Raw genomic sequence first — 18189 nt, 5'->3', positions numbered from 1 at the left:
TTTCAAATGAAGCACAAATGCCATGACATAGGCGGATGCAGTGGATTGAGACGCAGCCCATGCAAAAAAAATAACTAGTTTAAACTGACAGATTTTGATTTTTGATAATTTTTAATTATGTTACTTAGATTGACGCACGAGTCAATAGACTCTTAAGGACTTGTGGGCTTTAATGTAAGCTCAGGCTGGTCGCTAGATCACACAGCACTCATGAGTCTCGGAGCCAGAGCATGCTGCTTAGACCACTGCAATACGGAAGTTCACAACGCTCTAGCACTAAGAATACTATGAATACTGATGATACATAGGCGCGTTGTTTTTAATTATTTCGTTTGAAGTCTTCCCCAAACCGTAACCTTAAGCACTCGGAATTCATTCCTAAACTGTTAACCTTTGAGTTGTTTCTCTTTTAACCCTGTAACAATGCGGCATTAACAAAATAGACATTCATCCCATGAGTCAAAGGGCCGGATTTGAACCCATGTCGACTCTGGCATACGTGTGATGGGGTCGGTGGCTGTAACCGTAAGACCACATACGCACCGAGGCAACCAAAATAATGTATTCTGCCTATATTGCTTGCCTTCAACATAATCAAACAAATGATTTAAAAAAAAAAAGATTTTCCCTAACAAAAAATATAACTACCCCCTACAAATATGCAATTTATTATAATCCACGTAAGTATCCACACGAGATGCGCTGTAGCCTGCACGTAGACTACATAAGGTAGGCTACAATGTAGGTACGGTACTGTATCGTATACAAACACCGCTTCTAGCTGTCCCCTGGTGGCGATTCGAACTATGTCTTCATATATTCAAATCCTCCTGCTGCAGGATTATTTTCCTCCTGCTACGAAAGGGGTCAAATTAAGATCCGACGTCTGTATATGTAGCTATAATTTGTAGTCTCTACAAAATTAAGACTGTTCTTTGGCAGATGAAAGCGTATAACTGTGGTTGTTCAATGTTCCATCAATTCTTAATTAGACAGCAAAAGTTCTTAGAAGGAGCCAATTAAATATTCTTAATATCATTCCATTCATTTGACATTGTTTCCAATGTCACATAGTCCAGATTTCAGCCTCCGATTACCCCGTTAAACTCGTGGGAATTGGCCTGTATGTATAGGGCTAAATTGAAATGTTTCTTATAGAAGAAATATGAAATGCATAACCATGGTAGCAATTGAAAGGGATTCAAGATTATGGGGAAATGATTAGACCAAAGGAGAGGACACAACAGTTCACTTGGCACAAGACTGAATCCAAACATTACACTCACTGTTGATTTTATGTGAATTTTACATTTACTGTGCTTTTCGCCGCATTTGTTGATAAAAACATCTGAATACTCTGGATACATTCAGTAACATGATAAGAATATTCCTAGAAAATGTGGGGTAGGTGCAACATAAGACAAAACATTTACAAGGGTTTGAGTGAGAGGACTAACTGCTGTCTCCATGTGGCCACACACCTCTCCAAAGTGTGCACAGTTCCTTAGTCATTTCAATGCACTTTTAAGGGAAAGGGGATAATCAGTTGCACAACTGAATGCATTCAACTGAAATTTGTCTTCTGCATTTAACCCAACCCCTCTTTTATGATTAAAAGAAGTGTCTTCAACTATAATGCGCTATTTTGAGCTCTCCTAGCTTTGCACACTTGTAGTTTTTTTTTAAATTGGAACACAACCCTGCATCCCAGCCATCACACAATTCCTGTTGTTTATGCAATCCAAAAAACGGTCCATTATCAATCACAATCTGGGTCAGGTGGGCATCATTTGAAAGCCTGTTCTATTGCCAACATGAGTTGATAAGTTATAAAATATGATATTACAGTGTTGGGCTTTCACAATGCAATTCAGGGAAACCGATCATAATTATTGCACATAGAAAGAAGTCATGAGTGCATTCAGGTGCGTGCAAATTTTCTTCACAATAGACAAACATTCTGTTCAGAACAACGAAGGGTATGACGTCATCTTGTAACTGTATATCAAACATAGTGATTATAAATGTTGACACTATATGACATGAGTTTTATGGTATGGAAATGTGAAGTGCACATTTGAACACACAGGTGTTTGGCTTTCTTTTATGAGCGGTATTTATTATAATCCACAACGTCTCATCTTTCAAAATACACAGTCCTCTTAATTTACAGCATTACCCTCACCCAGACAACAAAACATTTGCAAAAGTTGACCAATTGGCAGGAGGGATGGGGGCAACTTCTTCAGAATGGTTGTCAGTCAAAACCCATACAGCACTGTGAAGCACAGAGCCAGAGCTCTGACGTCATGAATAGCATGTTACTGTACAGCCACTGAGCTCTGACGTCATGGTATAGCATGTTACTGCACAGCCACTGAGCTCTGACGTCATGTATAGCATGTTACTGTACAGCCACTGAGCTCTGACGTCATGTATAGCATGTTACTGTACAGCCACTGAGCTCTGACGTCAGGTATAGCATGTTACTGTACAGCCACTTCGTTCCAATTTAGGCGTTTATCAGTGCCCAAATCTGCCATTTTTTAACCCGTATACGGGTAGGAGTGTAAAGGGTTAAAGGTTTGACCAAATAAGTACTGTCACTATTTCTCTCGGTGGATTAATCCAGCTAGCTCAGGCTGCAGCACATCAGCAGGTATCCCATCCTAAGAGAAGCAACCTAACCCAGGAGTATTTCTATAGTGTGTGTGCATAAGGCAGTCTTACCCATGTCACAGTACCCCCTTTTAATTAGCTCAACAACAAAAAAAAAGTATCCAGTGGAGGGAGTCTGTCTGCCTACACATAAAAAAAAATGATGCTTCTAAATAGTACCATATAAGGGTGGAACCCTTTTTTGAAGGTTCTATAAAGAACCATTAAAAAAAAGTTATTTATAGCACCAAAAAGAGTTCCGCTTTGGTTACAACCCTTTTTGGGGCTATATAGAACATGTTTTGTTTTTTATAAAACTTTTATGGAGAATGGCTCCATAAATAACTTTTCTCAATCTGAAAGGTTCTTTGTAGATCTTTTTGAAGAACCATACAGGTTTTTTTTATTCTGGTCAGCCATATTATATTGTTAAAATTCCATAGGCGTTATTATTGTGTTAATTAACAAGTTGAATCAAGTGAGCTACTTCTGGAACAGCTGAGGGTCCCTGAGGAGAGAATTGAGAACCACTGACTGATTTAGTCAACTGTTCACAATTGACACAAGGCCAAACATGAGACTTTCACAATACACCGTCACTGCCCATGGTTATTTATAATATGTCATTGATAAACTGGAATGACACTCTCACTCACGGTTGCACAAAAAGAGCTGTGAGAAAACCACGTCCCCAAATATTCGATTGAAAAAAAACACCATTTGCCTCATGCAGCGCGACACATCTCCTTCGCATAGAGTTGATCGGGCTGTTGATTGTGGTCTGAGGAATATTGTCCCACTCCTCTTCAATGGCTGTGCGAAGTTGCTGGATATTGGCGGGAAATAGAACACGCTGTCGTACACGTCGATCCAGAGCATTCCAAACATGCTGAATGGGTGACATGTCTGGTGAGTATGCAGGCCATGAAAGGACTGGGACATTTTCAGCTTCCAGGAATTTTGTACAGATCCTTGTGACATGGGGCTGTGCATTATCATGCTGAAACATGAGGTGATGGCGGTGGATGAATGGCACGACAATGGGCCTCAGGATCTCGTCATGGTATCTCTGTACATTCAAATTGCCATCAATAAAATGCAATTGTGTTCATTGGCCATAGCTTATGCCTACCCATACCATAACCCCACCGCCACCATGGGGCTCTCTGTTCACAAAGTTGACATCAGCAAACTGCTCGCCCACAAAACGCCATGCATGTGGTCTGCGGTTGTGAGGCCAGTTGGACGTACTGCCAAATTCTCGAAAACGACGTTGTCGGCGGCTTATGGTAGAGAAATTAACTTTAAATTCTCTGGCAACAGCTCTGGTGGACATTCCTGCAGTCAGCAGGCCAATTACATGCTCCCTCAAAACTTGAGACATCTGTGGCATTGTGTTTTGTGACAAAAGTGCACATTTTAGAGTGGCCTTTTATTGTTAAGGTGAACCTGTGTAATGACCATGCTGTTGAATCAGCTTGTTGATATGCCACACCTGTCAGGTGGATGGATTATCTTGGCAAACGAAAAATGCTCACTAACAGGGATGTAAAGAAATCTGTACACGAAATTTGAGAGAAATTAGCTTTTTGTGCATATTGAAAGTTTCTGGGATCTTTTATTTCAGCACATGGGACCAACACTTTACATGTTGCGTTTATATTTTTGTTCAGTGTATATTTGGAAGTATGGTGTCCAGTAGAGGTTGGTGTTTGAAAACAGCTTGGAATCCAAGAAAGCACTGGAACCATAGCGTAATCAGTGGGATCTCGCGTTTTGAAACAAGCACGTGATCAAACAAAGCTTCGGACGTCATTGATGACGTACTTTTGATAAAGTGATATGCACATTGGAACACTGCTTCGAAGTTAGCTGCTTAGCATACCTCGTAGCTCCAGTATCAAACGTAACGTCACTACTTATAAGTCATCAGTGGAGATTCAAATGAGGAGCGAGCCCAACTGGCTTGAATCAACTCCTATACAAAATAGTTAATAGTCCAGGGAGCTAATTGTCCAGGGAGCTAATAGTCCAGGGAGCTAATAGTCCAGGGAGTTAATAGTCCAGGGAGCTAATAGTCCAGGGAGCTAATAGTCCAGGGAGCTAATAGTCCAGGGAGCTAATAGTCCAGGGAGTTAATAGTCCAGGGAGCTAATAGTCCAGGGAGTTAATAGTCCAGGGAGTTAATAGTCCAGGGAGTTAATAGTCCAGGGAGCTAATAGTCCAGGGAGCTAATAGTCCAGGGAGCTAATAGTCCAAGGAGCTAATAGTCCAGGGAGTTAATAGTCCAGGGAGTTAATAGTCCAGGGAGCTAATAGTCCAGGGAGCTAATAGTCCAGGGAGCTAATAGTCCAGGGAGTTAATAGTCCAGGGAGTTAATAGTCCAGGGAGCTAATAGTCCAGGGAGCTAATAGTCCAGTGAGCTAATAGTCCAGGGAGTTAATAGTCCAGGGAGTTAATAGTCCAGGGAGTTAATAGTCCAGGGAGCTAATAGTCCAGGGAGCTAATAGTCCAGGGAGCTAATAGTCCAGGGAGTTAATAGTCCAGGGAGTTAATAGTCCAGGGAGCTAATAGTCCAGGGAGCTAATAGTCCAGGGAGCTAATAGTCCAGGGAGCTAATAGTCCAGGGAGTTAATAGTCCAGGGAGCTAATAGTCCAGGGAGTTAATAGTCCAGGGAGCTAATAGTCCAGGGAGTTAATAGTCCAGGGAGTTAATAGTCCAGGGAGTTAATAGTCCAGGGAGTTAATAGTCCAGGGAGTTAATAGTCCAGGGAGCTAATAGTCCAGGGAGTTAATAGTCCAGGGAGCTAATAGTCCAGGGAGTTAAGTTGGTTTTGCTTGCTGTGTACATGTAGACCGGGCGGGGGACGTTTCTTCCGTGGAGGCTCAGCTGAGGCTGAAGAGAGCCTGTCTGGCAGACGACCTCAATGACAAACTGGCCCTGAGACCTGGCCCCATGGAGCTGGTGCACAAGAATATCATTCCCCTAGACTGCTGCCTTCAGACAGGCAGCCGCCATCACATGTATCACTGAGTAACACCTATCTGCCTGCATCTTGACGTGTGTGACTCGCATGAACCTGTGTGTGAGTTTTCACAGGTAAATATGCGACTTTGCTTGGAGTTTGTTTTTGAGTTTGAAAATGGTGTGTTTTAACTTTTCAGTGGACTGGAAATGAGGCTATACAGCTGCAGTGAAATACTATCCGATGGACCCTGAGTAAAAGTAGACAACCTTTTAAGTTTAGTGTGAATCACAACCACGAGCATGTATTAAATAGAATGCAGTTTTAGTGGAAGTTATGTGGCGCCCATAGCAATACTATTAAAGCATACTATTTTGTATACTAGCCGGACAAAAAACCTTCAGCAAACAACGAAGGATCCCTTAACCCAAAGTATGCGATTGGGACATATTCAAATGTTTCTCTTACATCCTAATATGTTAGTCCTCCTCTCTATATAAAGGTGAAAGAAACGCACACCTGTTTAGGCGAGGTGCTGGCTGACGGCGTAATACACTTGAAAAGGAAAGCCCCACACTCTAGGAGCACAGATGCAATAATTGAATATCCTAATAACCAACGTTTCCACAGACAAGCTGTCTTCATCAGGGTATAATGACAAACACTGCGGGTCACTAGTTTATAAAATGTCAAAGGACACACGCAGGTGTCTGTAATCATGGCCGGGTGTGGCCTAATAGCATTGGTTAATTCACAGATAAAAACAACATACAAAAAACATGGGTAGCATATGATCATAGATACTTGGCTACATAGGCCCACAAACATTTACAATGAATAGCAAAATCACAAGAATGGCTTCAAATCTATTTGCGCCTCTACCGGATGGAAATTGTGTAAAGTGTAATGGCTGCGCTCAATGCAATGGCACTTACAAATGTAGATCCTTCAAACACCCCCAAACAGGGAAACCGATCCCAATTAAAGGTGTTATTACGTGCTCCACTAAGGCAGTTATTTATCTTATAACTTGTCCTTGTGGTAAAAATGATGTGGGTAAAACAAAGCGCAAATTAAAAGTACGAATATCGGAGCATCGTAGCACCATTAGGTGCAAAAACTCGACATACCCAGTCGCTGCCCACTTTTTGGAAGCGAACCACTCGATTTCTTCCCTACGTTATATCGGCATCGAACAGGTCACCCTCTCTAGGAGAGGGGGTGACCTCGACAATTTATTTTTAAAACAAGAGGCTGCCTGGATCTTTAATTTAAAGACCCTTGCTCCCTTCGGTCTCAACTTAGACTTTGATTTGAAGCCATTCTTGTGATTTTGCTATTCATTGTAAATGTTTGTGGGCCTATGTAGCCAAGTATCTATGATCATATGCTACCCATGTTTTTTGTATGTTGTTTTTATCTGTGAATTAACCAATGCTATTAGGCCACACCCGGCCATGATTACAGACACCTGCGTGTGTCCTTTGACATTATATAAACTAGTGACCCGCAGTGTTTGTCATTATACCCTGATGAAGACAGCTTGTCTGTGGAAACGGTGGTTAGTAAGATATTAAATTATTGCATCTGAGCTCCTAGAGTGAGAGGCTTTCCTTTCCTTTTCTTTTCCTCTCTATATCTGTCCAGCCAAGGTTTCAGTATACTCTGGTTTTATGTTCTCCTCCTCTCTCTCTTCAGTAAACATATTGCGGTCAACACAAGGCTGGAGCGCCAAGGTTTACTCTACCTCCTTACGAACAGGGACTAGCTTTATAGAGACAAACAGCAGCTGTATTTGGGTCCAGAGGAGAAGGGCATGTGTGTGTTTGTCTGTCTTTCTGTGTGTGTGTGGGTGTCCCTCCCCCGTGTCTCTGTTTTGACTCTGTCTGATTTACATGGCTCCAGTGAGTCACCTACGAAGGTAGCTGATTGCAGAAGGCTGTTGTTCAGCTGTCCGGTAATGTGCCGATGACCTCTTCCATTTTGTTTATCATCTTTGAAAATATTAGATCTCTGACACTTCAAAACAGTTGAGGTCTGCTGATAGAGATTCTAACATCAATACAAGAACATACACAGCAATACTAATAGTTACTGAGTGAGAATACCTCATAGGCTGTAGACCATACTATTTACCAAGAGCGTTTTCATCCATATTTTTCGTATTTACCACAAACCGATGCACTAAGACACTCAATGAGCTGCATAGGGACATAAGCAAACAGGAAAAAACTAGGAAAATTTAAATCCGTTTTACCTCATTTCTACCAGCATGTCACCTGTGCAACTAGAGGCGAAAAAACTCTAGATGACCTTTACTCCAAACACAGAGACCCATACAAAGCTCTCCCTCACCCTCCATTTGGCAAATCTGACCATAACTCTATCCTCCTGATTCCTGCTTACAAGCAAAGAATTTAAACAGGAAGTACCAGTGACGCGCTCAATATGGAAGTGGTCAGATGAAGCGGATGCTAAGCTACAGGACTGTTTCGCTAGCACAGACTGGAATATGTTCCGGGACTCATCCGATGGCATTGAGGAGTTTACCACATCAGTCACTGGCTTCATTAATAAGGGCATCCACGACGTCGTCCCCACAGTGACCAAGCTCATCACTAAGCTAATGAACCTGGGACTGAAGACGTCCCAGGTCAACGGGATCCAGGACTTCCCAGGTGGTGAGGGTAGGCAACAACACCTCTGCCAGGCTGATCCTCAACACGGGGCCCCTCAGGGGTGCGTGCTTAGTCCCCTCCTGTACTCCCTGATCACCCACGACTGCGTGGCCAAACACAACTCCAACACCATCATTAAGTTTGCCGACGACACGACGGTGGTAGGCCTGGCACATCTACTGCTGTATATACTTACTTTTTAAAAACTCTGCATTGTTGGTTAAGGGCTCGTAAGTAAGCATTTCACGGTTATCGTTACTCATTGTGTATTTATTCATACTTTTATTATTACGTATTTTACTTTTCTATTATTTCTCTATTTTCTTTCTCTCTGCATTATTGGGAAGCGCCTTCATTGCTTCACCAAGCATCTGACAAATAAAATGTTATTTTATTTGATAATAGCCCAGTTGTAACTTGTTCTGTCCCTGACTGGTACTAAAGTAGACAACCCTACTTCCTGAACAGAGAAAGAGAGAGAACTGAGACTAATTGAATCTGTTATTGAACCGATGGCACTTGGCAATGAGGTGTGGGGTACACTTGCAAAACAAGATTTCACCCAATGGGACAAACACCCATTACAACCCTGAATGCAGAGTTCTGTAAGATTGCATGCAAGGCAGAATCAGGCCAATATCCACTAATAATAAAAGATCCACTAATAATAAAATATCCACTAATAATAAAAACAAAATAAAGAGCAATTCAGTTTTGGAAACATCTCAAATATAGTGACACCCTCGCATATCATTACCAAGCCCAGCAATGCCAAGAGTTGAGCAAAGAAAATAGTCCCCTCATCCTGGGGCTGAGCTCACAAACCTGTTCTACTAACACACTGCCTCATGACCAGAACATCCAATAAATCAGAATAAACAAAATTAGTGAGAGAGAGAGAGGCAAAGAGAGACAGGAAGAGAGAGAGAGAGGCAGAGAGAGTGAGAGAGGAAGAGAGAGAGAGGCAGAGAGAGTGAGAGAGAGGCAGAGAGAGAGAGAGAGAGAGAGAGAGAGAGAGAGAGAGAGAGAGAGAGAGAGAGAGAGAGAGAGAGAGAGAGAGAGAGGGAGAGAGAGAGAGAGAGAGAGAGATCCAGCCAACAGGACATGACACCAAGGTGTGTGCACAAGGGCATGTGTGTAGGACCAGAGGGTGACACAGAGCAGGGCTGATGGTTTGATTGAAACCAGGGTTGAGTCTTGGCAGGTCACATGTTCTCATACTAAACGACACACACACATTACTACCCTCCTCCCCTCTCCGGCTCTGCTCCTCCAGATAGCACAGTCTCGCTCAGCTAAACCAATCAAGGCTCTCTGTTCACTATCACTTCAGCCAATCAGGGCTGTGTTCACTGTGACGTGGCCATGTCAGTCTCTGCCACTGCAGAGTAGCACCTCAGGGCTAAGTGTTGGACTAGGTGACAGTGAAGAAGAGCAGTGTGTGAATACTGACGTTAAACAATAGAGCGGATAGGGACTGTGTTGTGGCACGTAGGGAGTACACAGACTAGAACACATTGTACATTCACACAAAGGCTATATCTCCACTAACATACCACCCTACAATGTGGGTTTTGTTTTGTTTTAACCTCTGGAAATATTTAAAGATACATGTATGAACAGACTTGTTCATGTTTTAAAATCCTTTAATTCTAAGCCCTCCTTGCCGTTATCTCACTGTGTGTCAGGTTTCAGTCCTCTGTCTCTGTGTGATTAAACTGCCTCCTGCGTGGTTATCTCTGTAGTGAACCACATCAACTTCTCATCACCCCCTCCCTCTCTCCTCCCTCTTTCCCCCTCTCTCTCTCTTCTCATCACCCCTCCCTCTCTCCTCCCTCTCCCCCTTCTCTCTATTCTCTCTCTTCATCACCCCCTCCCTCCCTCTCTCCCCCCTCTCTCTCTTCTCTCTCTTCTCATCAACACCTCCCTCTCTCCTCCTTCTCTCTCTCTTCTCTCTCTTCTCTCTCCCTCTCTCCATTCTTTCTGTCTCTCTCTCCTCTCTCCCTCTCTCCAGTAAATCATGGGAAGTTTCCTAAGCAGGAGAACTCGTATGCGTTTGAGGAGGACAGCAGCAGGGACAGTCTGTCTCCAGAGCAACCCCACAGTGACAGTCTGTCTCCAGAGCAACCCCACAGTGACGAGTCCCAGGGGTCCGCATGCCCCTTTTCTGAAGCCATGGGCAGCACCCCGTCCTCCTCCTCGTCACCAGCCCTCACTGGCCCTAGACAGGTAATATTCCTCCTCCTCCTCCTCCTCCTTTTCCCTCTTCTTCCTACCCCTCTCCTCCTCTTCCTCCCTTTGATAATGTATCATAACATAAACTATCCTCCATGAGTACACACACACTATGAACAATAGGTGCACCAAAGATACACTCTCCTCCATGCCTTCATAGGCATACTCCAGTCAGTTATGTGTAGTAGTGAGTCATTTCAAGCCGAGAGCTAGGTTAAGTCTGCCCTCCTGTGGTGGTTGGGAGAATCACAGCATCCTACCCAGGATTCTCTAGTGACCGTTGGAACGTGTGTGACTGGTCTTTGGCACGTTTCACATTCCTCCACGCCAGTTAGTCTGTCTCACACAGACACAGTGTGGCGCTGGCTACTGCTTCCTGTGGTTTATCATCTGTGACTCCCTGCATTCCACACCACTCTCCTCGCTCTCACTGTGTAGACAGAGATGATGACATCATTCCCAACAGTCACTAGAAGCTTCTGCCATAAACCGTTTGCTGATTTTAAGTGTTTACCGAAAATCAGCTTGGACTTAGTACCCAGTTCCTATTTTTAAATATCAACATGTCAACTATTGTTTTCATTTTTTCAATTATCAATTAATTTATTTGGGGTTCTCTTTGAATTCATCTTGTTGTTTTCAGATTGGCCACCCAGTGAATGTAGTTGACATTTTCTACATTAACGTCTTTCTACTGACTCCCTGTCTGTGTTTGTGTTCCAGAGGTGTCAGAGCAGAGACCCGTCTGATCAGAGCAAGGGAGATGGCTTGTCTGTGGCTAACGATAGGCAGTCTGCAACCCCACCGGTCCCTGCCGTAGTCAACGTAGGAACAGACACTTCACTGTCATAGCATGGACCTCTTTATAGTCAAGACGGTGCATCCAATGAGAGAACATCAACTTGTATTGTATTTAATAGTATGTCCTCACTATTTCTCCCATTTGATTCTACAGTCCAAGACGCCAGACAAGAACCACCACAAAAAGCCCAAAGACGTGAAGCCCAAGGTGAAGAAGCTGAAATACCACCAGTACATCCCTCCGGACCAGAAGGCTGAGAAGTCCCCCCCTCCCATGGACTCAGCCTATACCAGGCTCCTGCAGCAACAACAGCTCTTCCTGCAGCTGCAGATCCTCAGCCAGCAGAAACACTCCCAGCATGCCCAACACACACAGCAACGCCAGCATAGCTTCAACTACCAGCCTCTGCACCAGCCGGCCCAAGCCCAGAAGTGAGTACCCCGGATAGGGAGTGGTCTAACCCGAACCCCATGTCTCAGATCTGGCCTTCAATTTACACCATTTCTATAAATATAGCATAATATTGTTGTCTTTTGTGGTGTTTATCTCCCAGAAATCTCCTGTTCCCCTATCTGTAGACAATCCAGTGAGCAGCTGACAGTGTGTAGCTCCAGTGTTCCTACTAACACGGTCAACGGTAGCTCCTTGTCTTCATTGAAGACCACATACTCCGGTCAAACCAACGTCTCACCAGTCAAACCCGCTCCTCTGCCACCTAACCTGGATGACCTGAAGGTAGGTACTGTCTCTCCGTAGAGTGAGGGAAATATTCCTTAGTACGAGTTGGAAAGAGAACTCACATACTGTAACTATAAGATTTTCAAAATGCAAGCATCAGTTTTTTTCTCTCTCTCTCTCTCTCTCTCTCTCTCTCTCTCTCTCTCTCTCTCTCTCTCTCTCTCTCTCTCTCTCTCACTTTCCCTCTCTCTCTCTCACTTTCCCTCTCTCTCTCTCTCTCTCCCTCCATCCAACAGGTGTCAGAGCTCAGACAGCAGCTGCGTATCCGGGGCATGCCAGTCTCAGGCACCAAGATGGCCCTCATCGAGAGACTCCGCCCCTTTAAGGACCCCACCCCAAGCCCCTCCCATTCAGGCTCCAATGACATCTCCACGGCCACCTTCCCTGTCACCCCCACGGGGTCCCTGTCCTCCTACCAGTCCCCCTCCAGCACCCTCTCCCAGGGCGGGTACTGCCACTACCCCAGCACTTCCTCCACCCCACCCATCTCCCCCACATCCTCAGACCTCTCCCTCAGCGGCTCGCTCACAGACAGCTTCAGCGGCATGCCCATGTCCTCCTCTCCACTGTTTTGCGTCCAGCCATCCCCGGGCCAGCTCAGCGCTGAGGAAGGCCTGGGGGGAGGGGGTCTGAGTGGGATAGGACTGCAGGGAGGGGAGGGTGGAGGGATGGAGCGGGAGAAGGATAAGATGTTGGTGGAAAAACAGAAAGTGATTGAGGAGCTGACGTGGAAGCTGCACCAGGAACAGAGACAGGTGGGGAACCACACTGTTCAAATCAATATAGCTATGTTGTCCCTAAAGGGCAATTCAAGGCTAAGCTGACCTACTGTTAACAGTCTGTTGTTCAACAGCTGACCTACTGTTAACAGTCTGTTGTTCAACAGCTAGCTGACCTACTGTTAACAGTCTGTTGTTCAACAGCTGACCTACTGTTAACAGTCTGTTGTTCAACAGCTGACCTACTGTTAACAGTCTGTTGTTCAACAGCTGACCTACTGTTAACAGTCTGTTGTTCAACAGCTGACCTACTGTTAACAGTCTGTTGTTCAACAGCTAGCTGACCTACTGTTAACAGTCTGTTGTTCAACAGCTGACCTACTGTTAACAGTCTGTTGTTCAACAGCTGACCTACTGTTAACAGTCTGTTGTTCAACAGCTGACCTACTGTTAACAGTCTGTTGTTCAACAGCTGACCTACTGTTAACAGTCTGTTGTTCAACAGCTGACCTACTGTTAACAGCCTGTTGTTCAACAGCTAGCTGACCTAATGTTAACAGTCTGTTGTTCAACAGCTAGCTGACCTACTGTTAACAGTCTGTTGTTCAACAGCTGACCTACTGTTAACAGTATGTTGTTCAACAGCTGACCTACTGTTAACAGTCTGTTGTTCAACAGCTGACCTACTGTTAACAGTCTGTTGTTCAACAGGTGGAGGAGCTCAAGATGCAGCTGCACAAGAGGAAGCGTTGCCATGGCGCCACACAGGAGAGCGTCCCGGCTCCGTCCCAGCCCCACCACCTTCACCTCCTGCAATCCCCCTCCCTGATGGGGAAGCACTTCTTTGGGGTGACAGTCAAGCAGGAGCCCATGTCCCTTTCCTCCAGCTGCCCCTTCTCCTCCCCCAAGCACCTAAAGAGTCCTCCAGGAAGCTGCATGGAGGGGATGGGCCATTGTGGTGCCTCGCTGCCCAGTATGGGAGGCCCTGGTGGGCCACGATGCCTGGACCAGACCCCCTCCTCTGGAAGTCCCTCAGGCATGTGTGCCTTCCTCAGCCCCCAGTGCTCTCCTGAAGACTCACCCATCGCCAAGACCTCCAGCAGCCCCCAGCCTTCCTCCCCTAACAACCCCTACCTGATGTCACCGCCGCTGGGCAGAGACGGGTGTAGCCATCCCCACAACCAGTCCAGCACCAGGCCCCGCAACATGCAGGTAGGCCTTAGGCAGAACGTTAGTTATGAGCCTTCCGATACATAATGGCTAAACTTCCTTTATATTGTGTCTGTTGTGACTCTATTCTTAGTGGTCATGACAGTCATGTATTCTCTCCTAACAGATTCAGCAGAAGAAAGAAGGTCAGGCTGTAAACTGCTCCTATCCGTCTGACCGGAGAAGCCTTCAGCTCCCCAATTCAGCCGACAACAGCCTGAACCACAGGGTCAACCTTAAAGCCAAGAACCCAGATATGCAGCAGAAGGTGAGAGCTATTCTTCTGTTTGAAGGTCTTGGTCTGTGACGGATTAACATGGTTGTGTGTCACATATCACCCGTCACGTTCACTTAACACATTTTCTGCCTTCCATTCATGTGTTGCTTCTCTCTAAAACTTCCATCATGAGGTTCATGATACTCTTCACAACTCCATCTTTTGAGAAAGATGAAGCTGTTTCCAGCTGATCTCTCCCATTTTATCCTATGAGCTAGCGATCAAATTTTCTCAGGAACTCCACAACTTTTTTAAAGCATCTTGTTTTTTATCAGGATTCATTTTCAAATCAGTAATACAACTTTATTCGACCTTTTTTTCTTCTTCATATAGATACCTATATTGCCCTATCCCCGGCATGTTGGCCAAAAGTGCACGGTCTCATCCCCCGCCTTCTGTAGCTCAGATTCATCTGACTCTAGACAGCCCCCTTGCTATGAGGATGCAGTCAAGCAGGTAAACTAAATGATAAACCAAACTCTGCTCCTGATCATGGCTGGCCAATGCTTTTTGTTTCGTTGTTGTAACCTCTGTGGCGTTCTCTCTCTCTCTCTCTCTCTCTCTCTCTCTCTCTCTCTCTCCTCTCTCTCTCTCTCTCTCTCTCTCTCTCTCTCTCTCTCTCTCTCTCTCTCTCTCTCTGTGTGTGTGTTAATCCAACCATCGCTTCATCCATTGCACACTTTGCACCCTTGACCAAGTTTGACTGCTGCCTGCTTTGTGGTTGTGTTGTGTTATTTACATTTTAGTCATTTAGCAGACGCTCTTATCCAGAGTGACTTACAGTTAGTGAGTGTATACATTTTTCATATGTTATGTAGAGTTGTGGTTGTGTTGTGTAGAGTTGTGGTTGTGTTATCTAGAGTTGTGGTTGTGTTGTGTAGAGTTGTGGTTGTGTAGAGTTGTGGTTGTGTTGTGTAGAGTTGTGGTTGTGTAGAGTTGTGGTTGTGTTATCTAGAGTTGTGGTTGTGTTATCTAGAGTTGTGGTTGTGTTATCTAGAGTTGTGGTTGTGTTATCTAGAGTTGTGGTTGTGTTATCTAGAGTTGTGGTTGTGTTGTGTAGAGTTGTGGTTGTGTTATCTAGAGTTGTGGTTGTGTTATCTAGAGTTGTGGTTGTGTTATCTAGAGTTGTGGTTGTGTTATCTAGAGTTGTGGTTGTGTTGTGTAGAGTTGTGGTTGTGTTATCTAGAGTTGTGGTTGAGTTGTGGTTGTGTTGTGTAGAGTTGTGGTTGTGTTATCTAGAGTTGTGGTTGTGTTGTGTAGAGTTGTGGTTGTGTTATCTAGAGTTGTGGTTGTGTTATCTAGAGTTGTGGTTGTGTTATCTAGAGTTGTGGTTGAGTTGTGGTTGTGTTGTGTAGAGTTGTGGTTGAGTTGTGGTTGTGTTGTGTAGAGTTGTGGTTGTGTTATCTAGAGTTGTGGTTGTGTTATCTAGAGTTGTGGTTGAGTTGTGGTTGTGTTGTGTAGAGTTGTGGTTGTGTTATCTAGAGTTGTGGTTGTGTTGTGTAGAGTTGTGGTTGTGTTATCTAGAGTTGTGGTTGTGTTATCTAGAGTTGTGGTTGTGTTATCTAGAGTTGTGGTTGTGTTGTGTAGAGTTGTGGTTGTGTTATCTAGAGTTGTGGTTGTGTTATCTAGAGTTGTGGTTGTGTTATCTAGAGTTGTGGTTGTGTTATCTAGAGTTGTGGTTGTGTTATCTAGAGTTGTGGTTGTGTTATCTAGAGTTGTGTTTGTGTTATCTAGAGTTGTGGTTGCCCCAAGTGCCTTGTAGAACAATACTATCAGACAGCAATAATATCAATATTATATCAATATTCAAATCATAATCGTGGTACTTTATCATTGATAGTGTTGAAAATCCCCACCATGGTCCCGAAACCAGGGACAGTTTCTTTGTTTTGTTTCTTTTGACCGGGTATAAAGAATTGATAAAGCACAAATGTAACAAGTCTGTTAATAACATTTGTATTCCTTTTTTTAGCAACTGACCAGAAGTCAGCAGATGGATGAGCTTCTGGATGTGCTCATAGAGAGTGGAGGTGGGTCAACTGACTCATAATCAGTCTCAATATGTGTGATGTAAACAATGTTTAGATTTAGAAATTGGATAGCGAATATAGCTGTCAGTGCATGTTGTTGCTATGGTTATGAATGAGTAATGGCTTAGTAGCTGCAAGCAATTTAGTCCCCCTTCATAAGGTACTACTCAGTTTGCCTGCCTACATACCATCCATCACCTCTTAGTTAAGTAACTCCAGATTTCCCTCTTACATGGGTATTAAATCACACTCTGTGCTGTGACTCCCCCCCTCCCCCCCTCCTGTTCTCTTCAAGAGATGCCAGCTAACGCCAGAGAAGAGAGGGAGAGGTCCTCTGTAACCAAAGTTGTGCCTCACATTACAGTGTCCCCCGGAACCACCGGCCTCGCCGACCCAAAGTTCCACCAGAGACACTACGAGCACCTGTCCCCCTCCCAGCTCAATTATGACCACACAGCCAATCACATTGCAGACAGCCACCTGGAGACCCTGCTGGGAAGCCCCCTAGGCCGAGGGGGTGAGGTCGCCCTTCTTAAGATGGCCGCAGAGGAATCAGAGGAGGGGGATATTGGACTAGAGAGCTACCCCAGCCCGAACCACCACCACCCGAACCAACACCCCCACCAGGACAAACTGCTCTCCAACAGGGGCCTGATGGAAACCCCAACACCTCTATCTCCCATCCACTCCAACAACGCCAAAGTGACGTCTATGGCCGAAGTGCAGGGGACGGTCGGCATGACGTTTAGCGAGTCACCGTGGGAGACTATGGAATGGATGGACCTGACGCCCCCGAGCTTGGCTACGGGGTTCAGCTCTATCCCGCCCACTGGGTCAAGCATCTTTAACACAGAGTTCCTGGATGTTACAGACATCAACCTGAATACAGCCATGGACCTTCATCTAGAGCACTGGTGAAACACCAGATACTAGCTATGGACCAGCTAGCCACTATCTGGCTAGCAACCTACAAAAAGAACAACATTTTACATTTTATTAATTTAGCAGACACTATTTTCCAGAGTGACTTACAGGAGCAATTAGGGTTAAGGTGCCTTGCTCAGATTTTTCACATAGTCGGCTCAGGGATTCAAACCAGCAACCTTTCGGTTACTGGCCCTGCGCTCTTAACCGGTGGGCTACTAGCTAGCTACCTAGAAAACACAACAAGAGACTGTAGTATCTAGCTACTAGCTGGCTACCTAGAAAACACAACAAGAGACTGTAGTGTCTAGCTACGAGCTAGCTACCTAGAAAACACAACAAGAGACTATAGTGTCTAGCTACTAGCTGGCTACCTAGAAAACACAACAAGAGACTGTAGTGTCTAGCTACTAGCTGGCTACCTAGAAAACACAACAAGAGACTATAGTGTCTAGCTAGCTCCCCAAAAGACACAGAAGGAGACTAGCTAGCAACTATGACCCAGTTAGCAAAACAAATAGCTAGAGACTAGATACCGACCAACGACAGCACCGACCAGCAACCAAAGACCAGCTGAATAAATCTCGGCAAATTTGCACTGGGTACAATGGGATTTTAAGTGCAACAATTTATCAGAGAACTTACCAAAGAACCACAAGCAGGGTCACAGCCCTGCAAAGGGCTATACAACAACAGAATCACACAGAAAGGCCATATAGTTTGTTGTTCACGAACAATGAAACTTTTTGGGGGGATACACAATAACCAGTCACCAGGTGCTGTTTGAAATGATCTTTGTCTTCTTGGACAATGATGCGCACAACTATCAAAGCAGTATGACTCTGGATAGATCTGTCAAGAATGAATGTTCATTCAATGAACGCTATGGCCAAAAAAAATATTCCAACGTTGCCTTAAGAAATCTATAGAATATATGCAAGTAATATGACACC

The 18189-nt window shown here is 44.7% G+C and overlaps 1 protein-coding gene across 4 annotated transcripts in view; it reads left to right on the top strand.

Annotated features, from left to right (window-relative positions):
* The window catches only part of LOC121582035 (myocardin), a 55556-nt gene extending 38199 nt beyond the window's left edge, over positions 1 to 17357 (top strand). The window contains exons 3-12 of one of the 4 annotated variants that reach the window (XM_041897666.2): positions 10317 to 10531; positions 11261 to 11362; positions 11493 to 11770; positions 11918 to 12074; positions 12314 to 12832; positions 13508 to 14008; positions 14133 to 14273; positions 14616 to 14738; positions 16255 to 16312; positions 16677 to 17357. In XM_041897666.2, the coding sequence (XP_041753600.1) occupies positions 10317 to 10531; positions 11261 to 11362; positions 11493 to 11770; positions 11918 to 12074; positions 12314 to 12832; positions 13508 to 14008; positions 14133 to 14273; positions 14616 to 14738; positions 16255 to 16312; positions 16677 to 17230 (2648 nt within the window). In that variant the 3' untranslated portion in view covers positions 17231 to 17357. Of the gene's footprint in view, positions 1 to 10316; positions 10532 to 11260; positions 11363 to 11492; positions 11771 to 11917; positions 12075 to 12313; positions 12833 to 13507; positions 14009 to 14132; positions 14274 to 14615; positions 14739 to 16254; positions 16313 to 16607 lie in introns of all 4 variants that reach the window. The other 3 variants (XM_041897581.2, XM_041897829.2, XM_041897752.2) reach the window with 3 other exon arrangements.
* Positions 17358 to 18189: the final 832 nt, after the last annotated feature.

This window comes from Coregonus clupeaformis, chromosome 1 (genome assembly GCF_020615455.1).
Source record: "Coregonus clupeaformis isolate EN_2021a chromosome 1, ASM2061545v1, whole genome shotgun sequence".
In the NCBI taxonomy this organism is placed as follows: Eukaryota; Metazoa; Chordata; class Actinopteri; order Salmoniformes; family Salmonidae; genus Coregonus; species Coregonus clupeaformis.
This window is presented reverse-complemented; position numbering and strand designations above follow the sequence as displayed.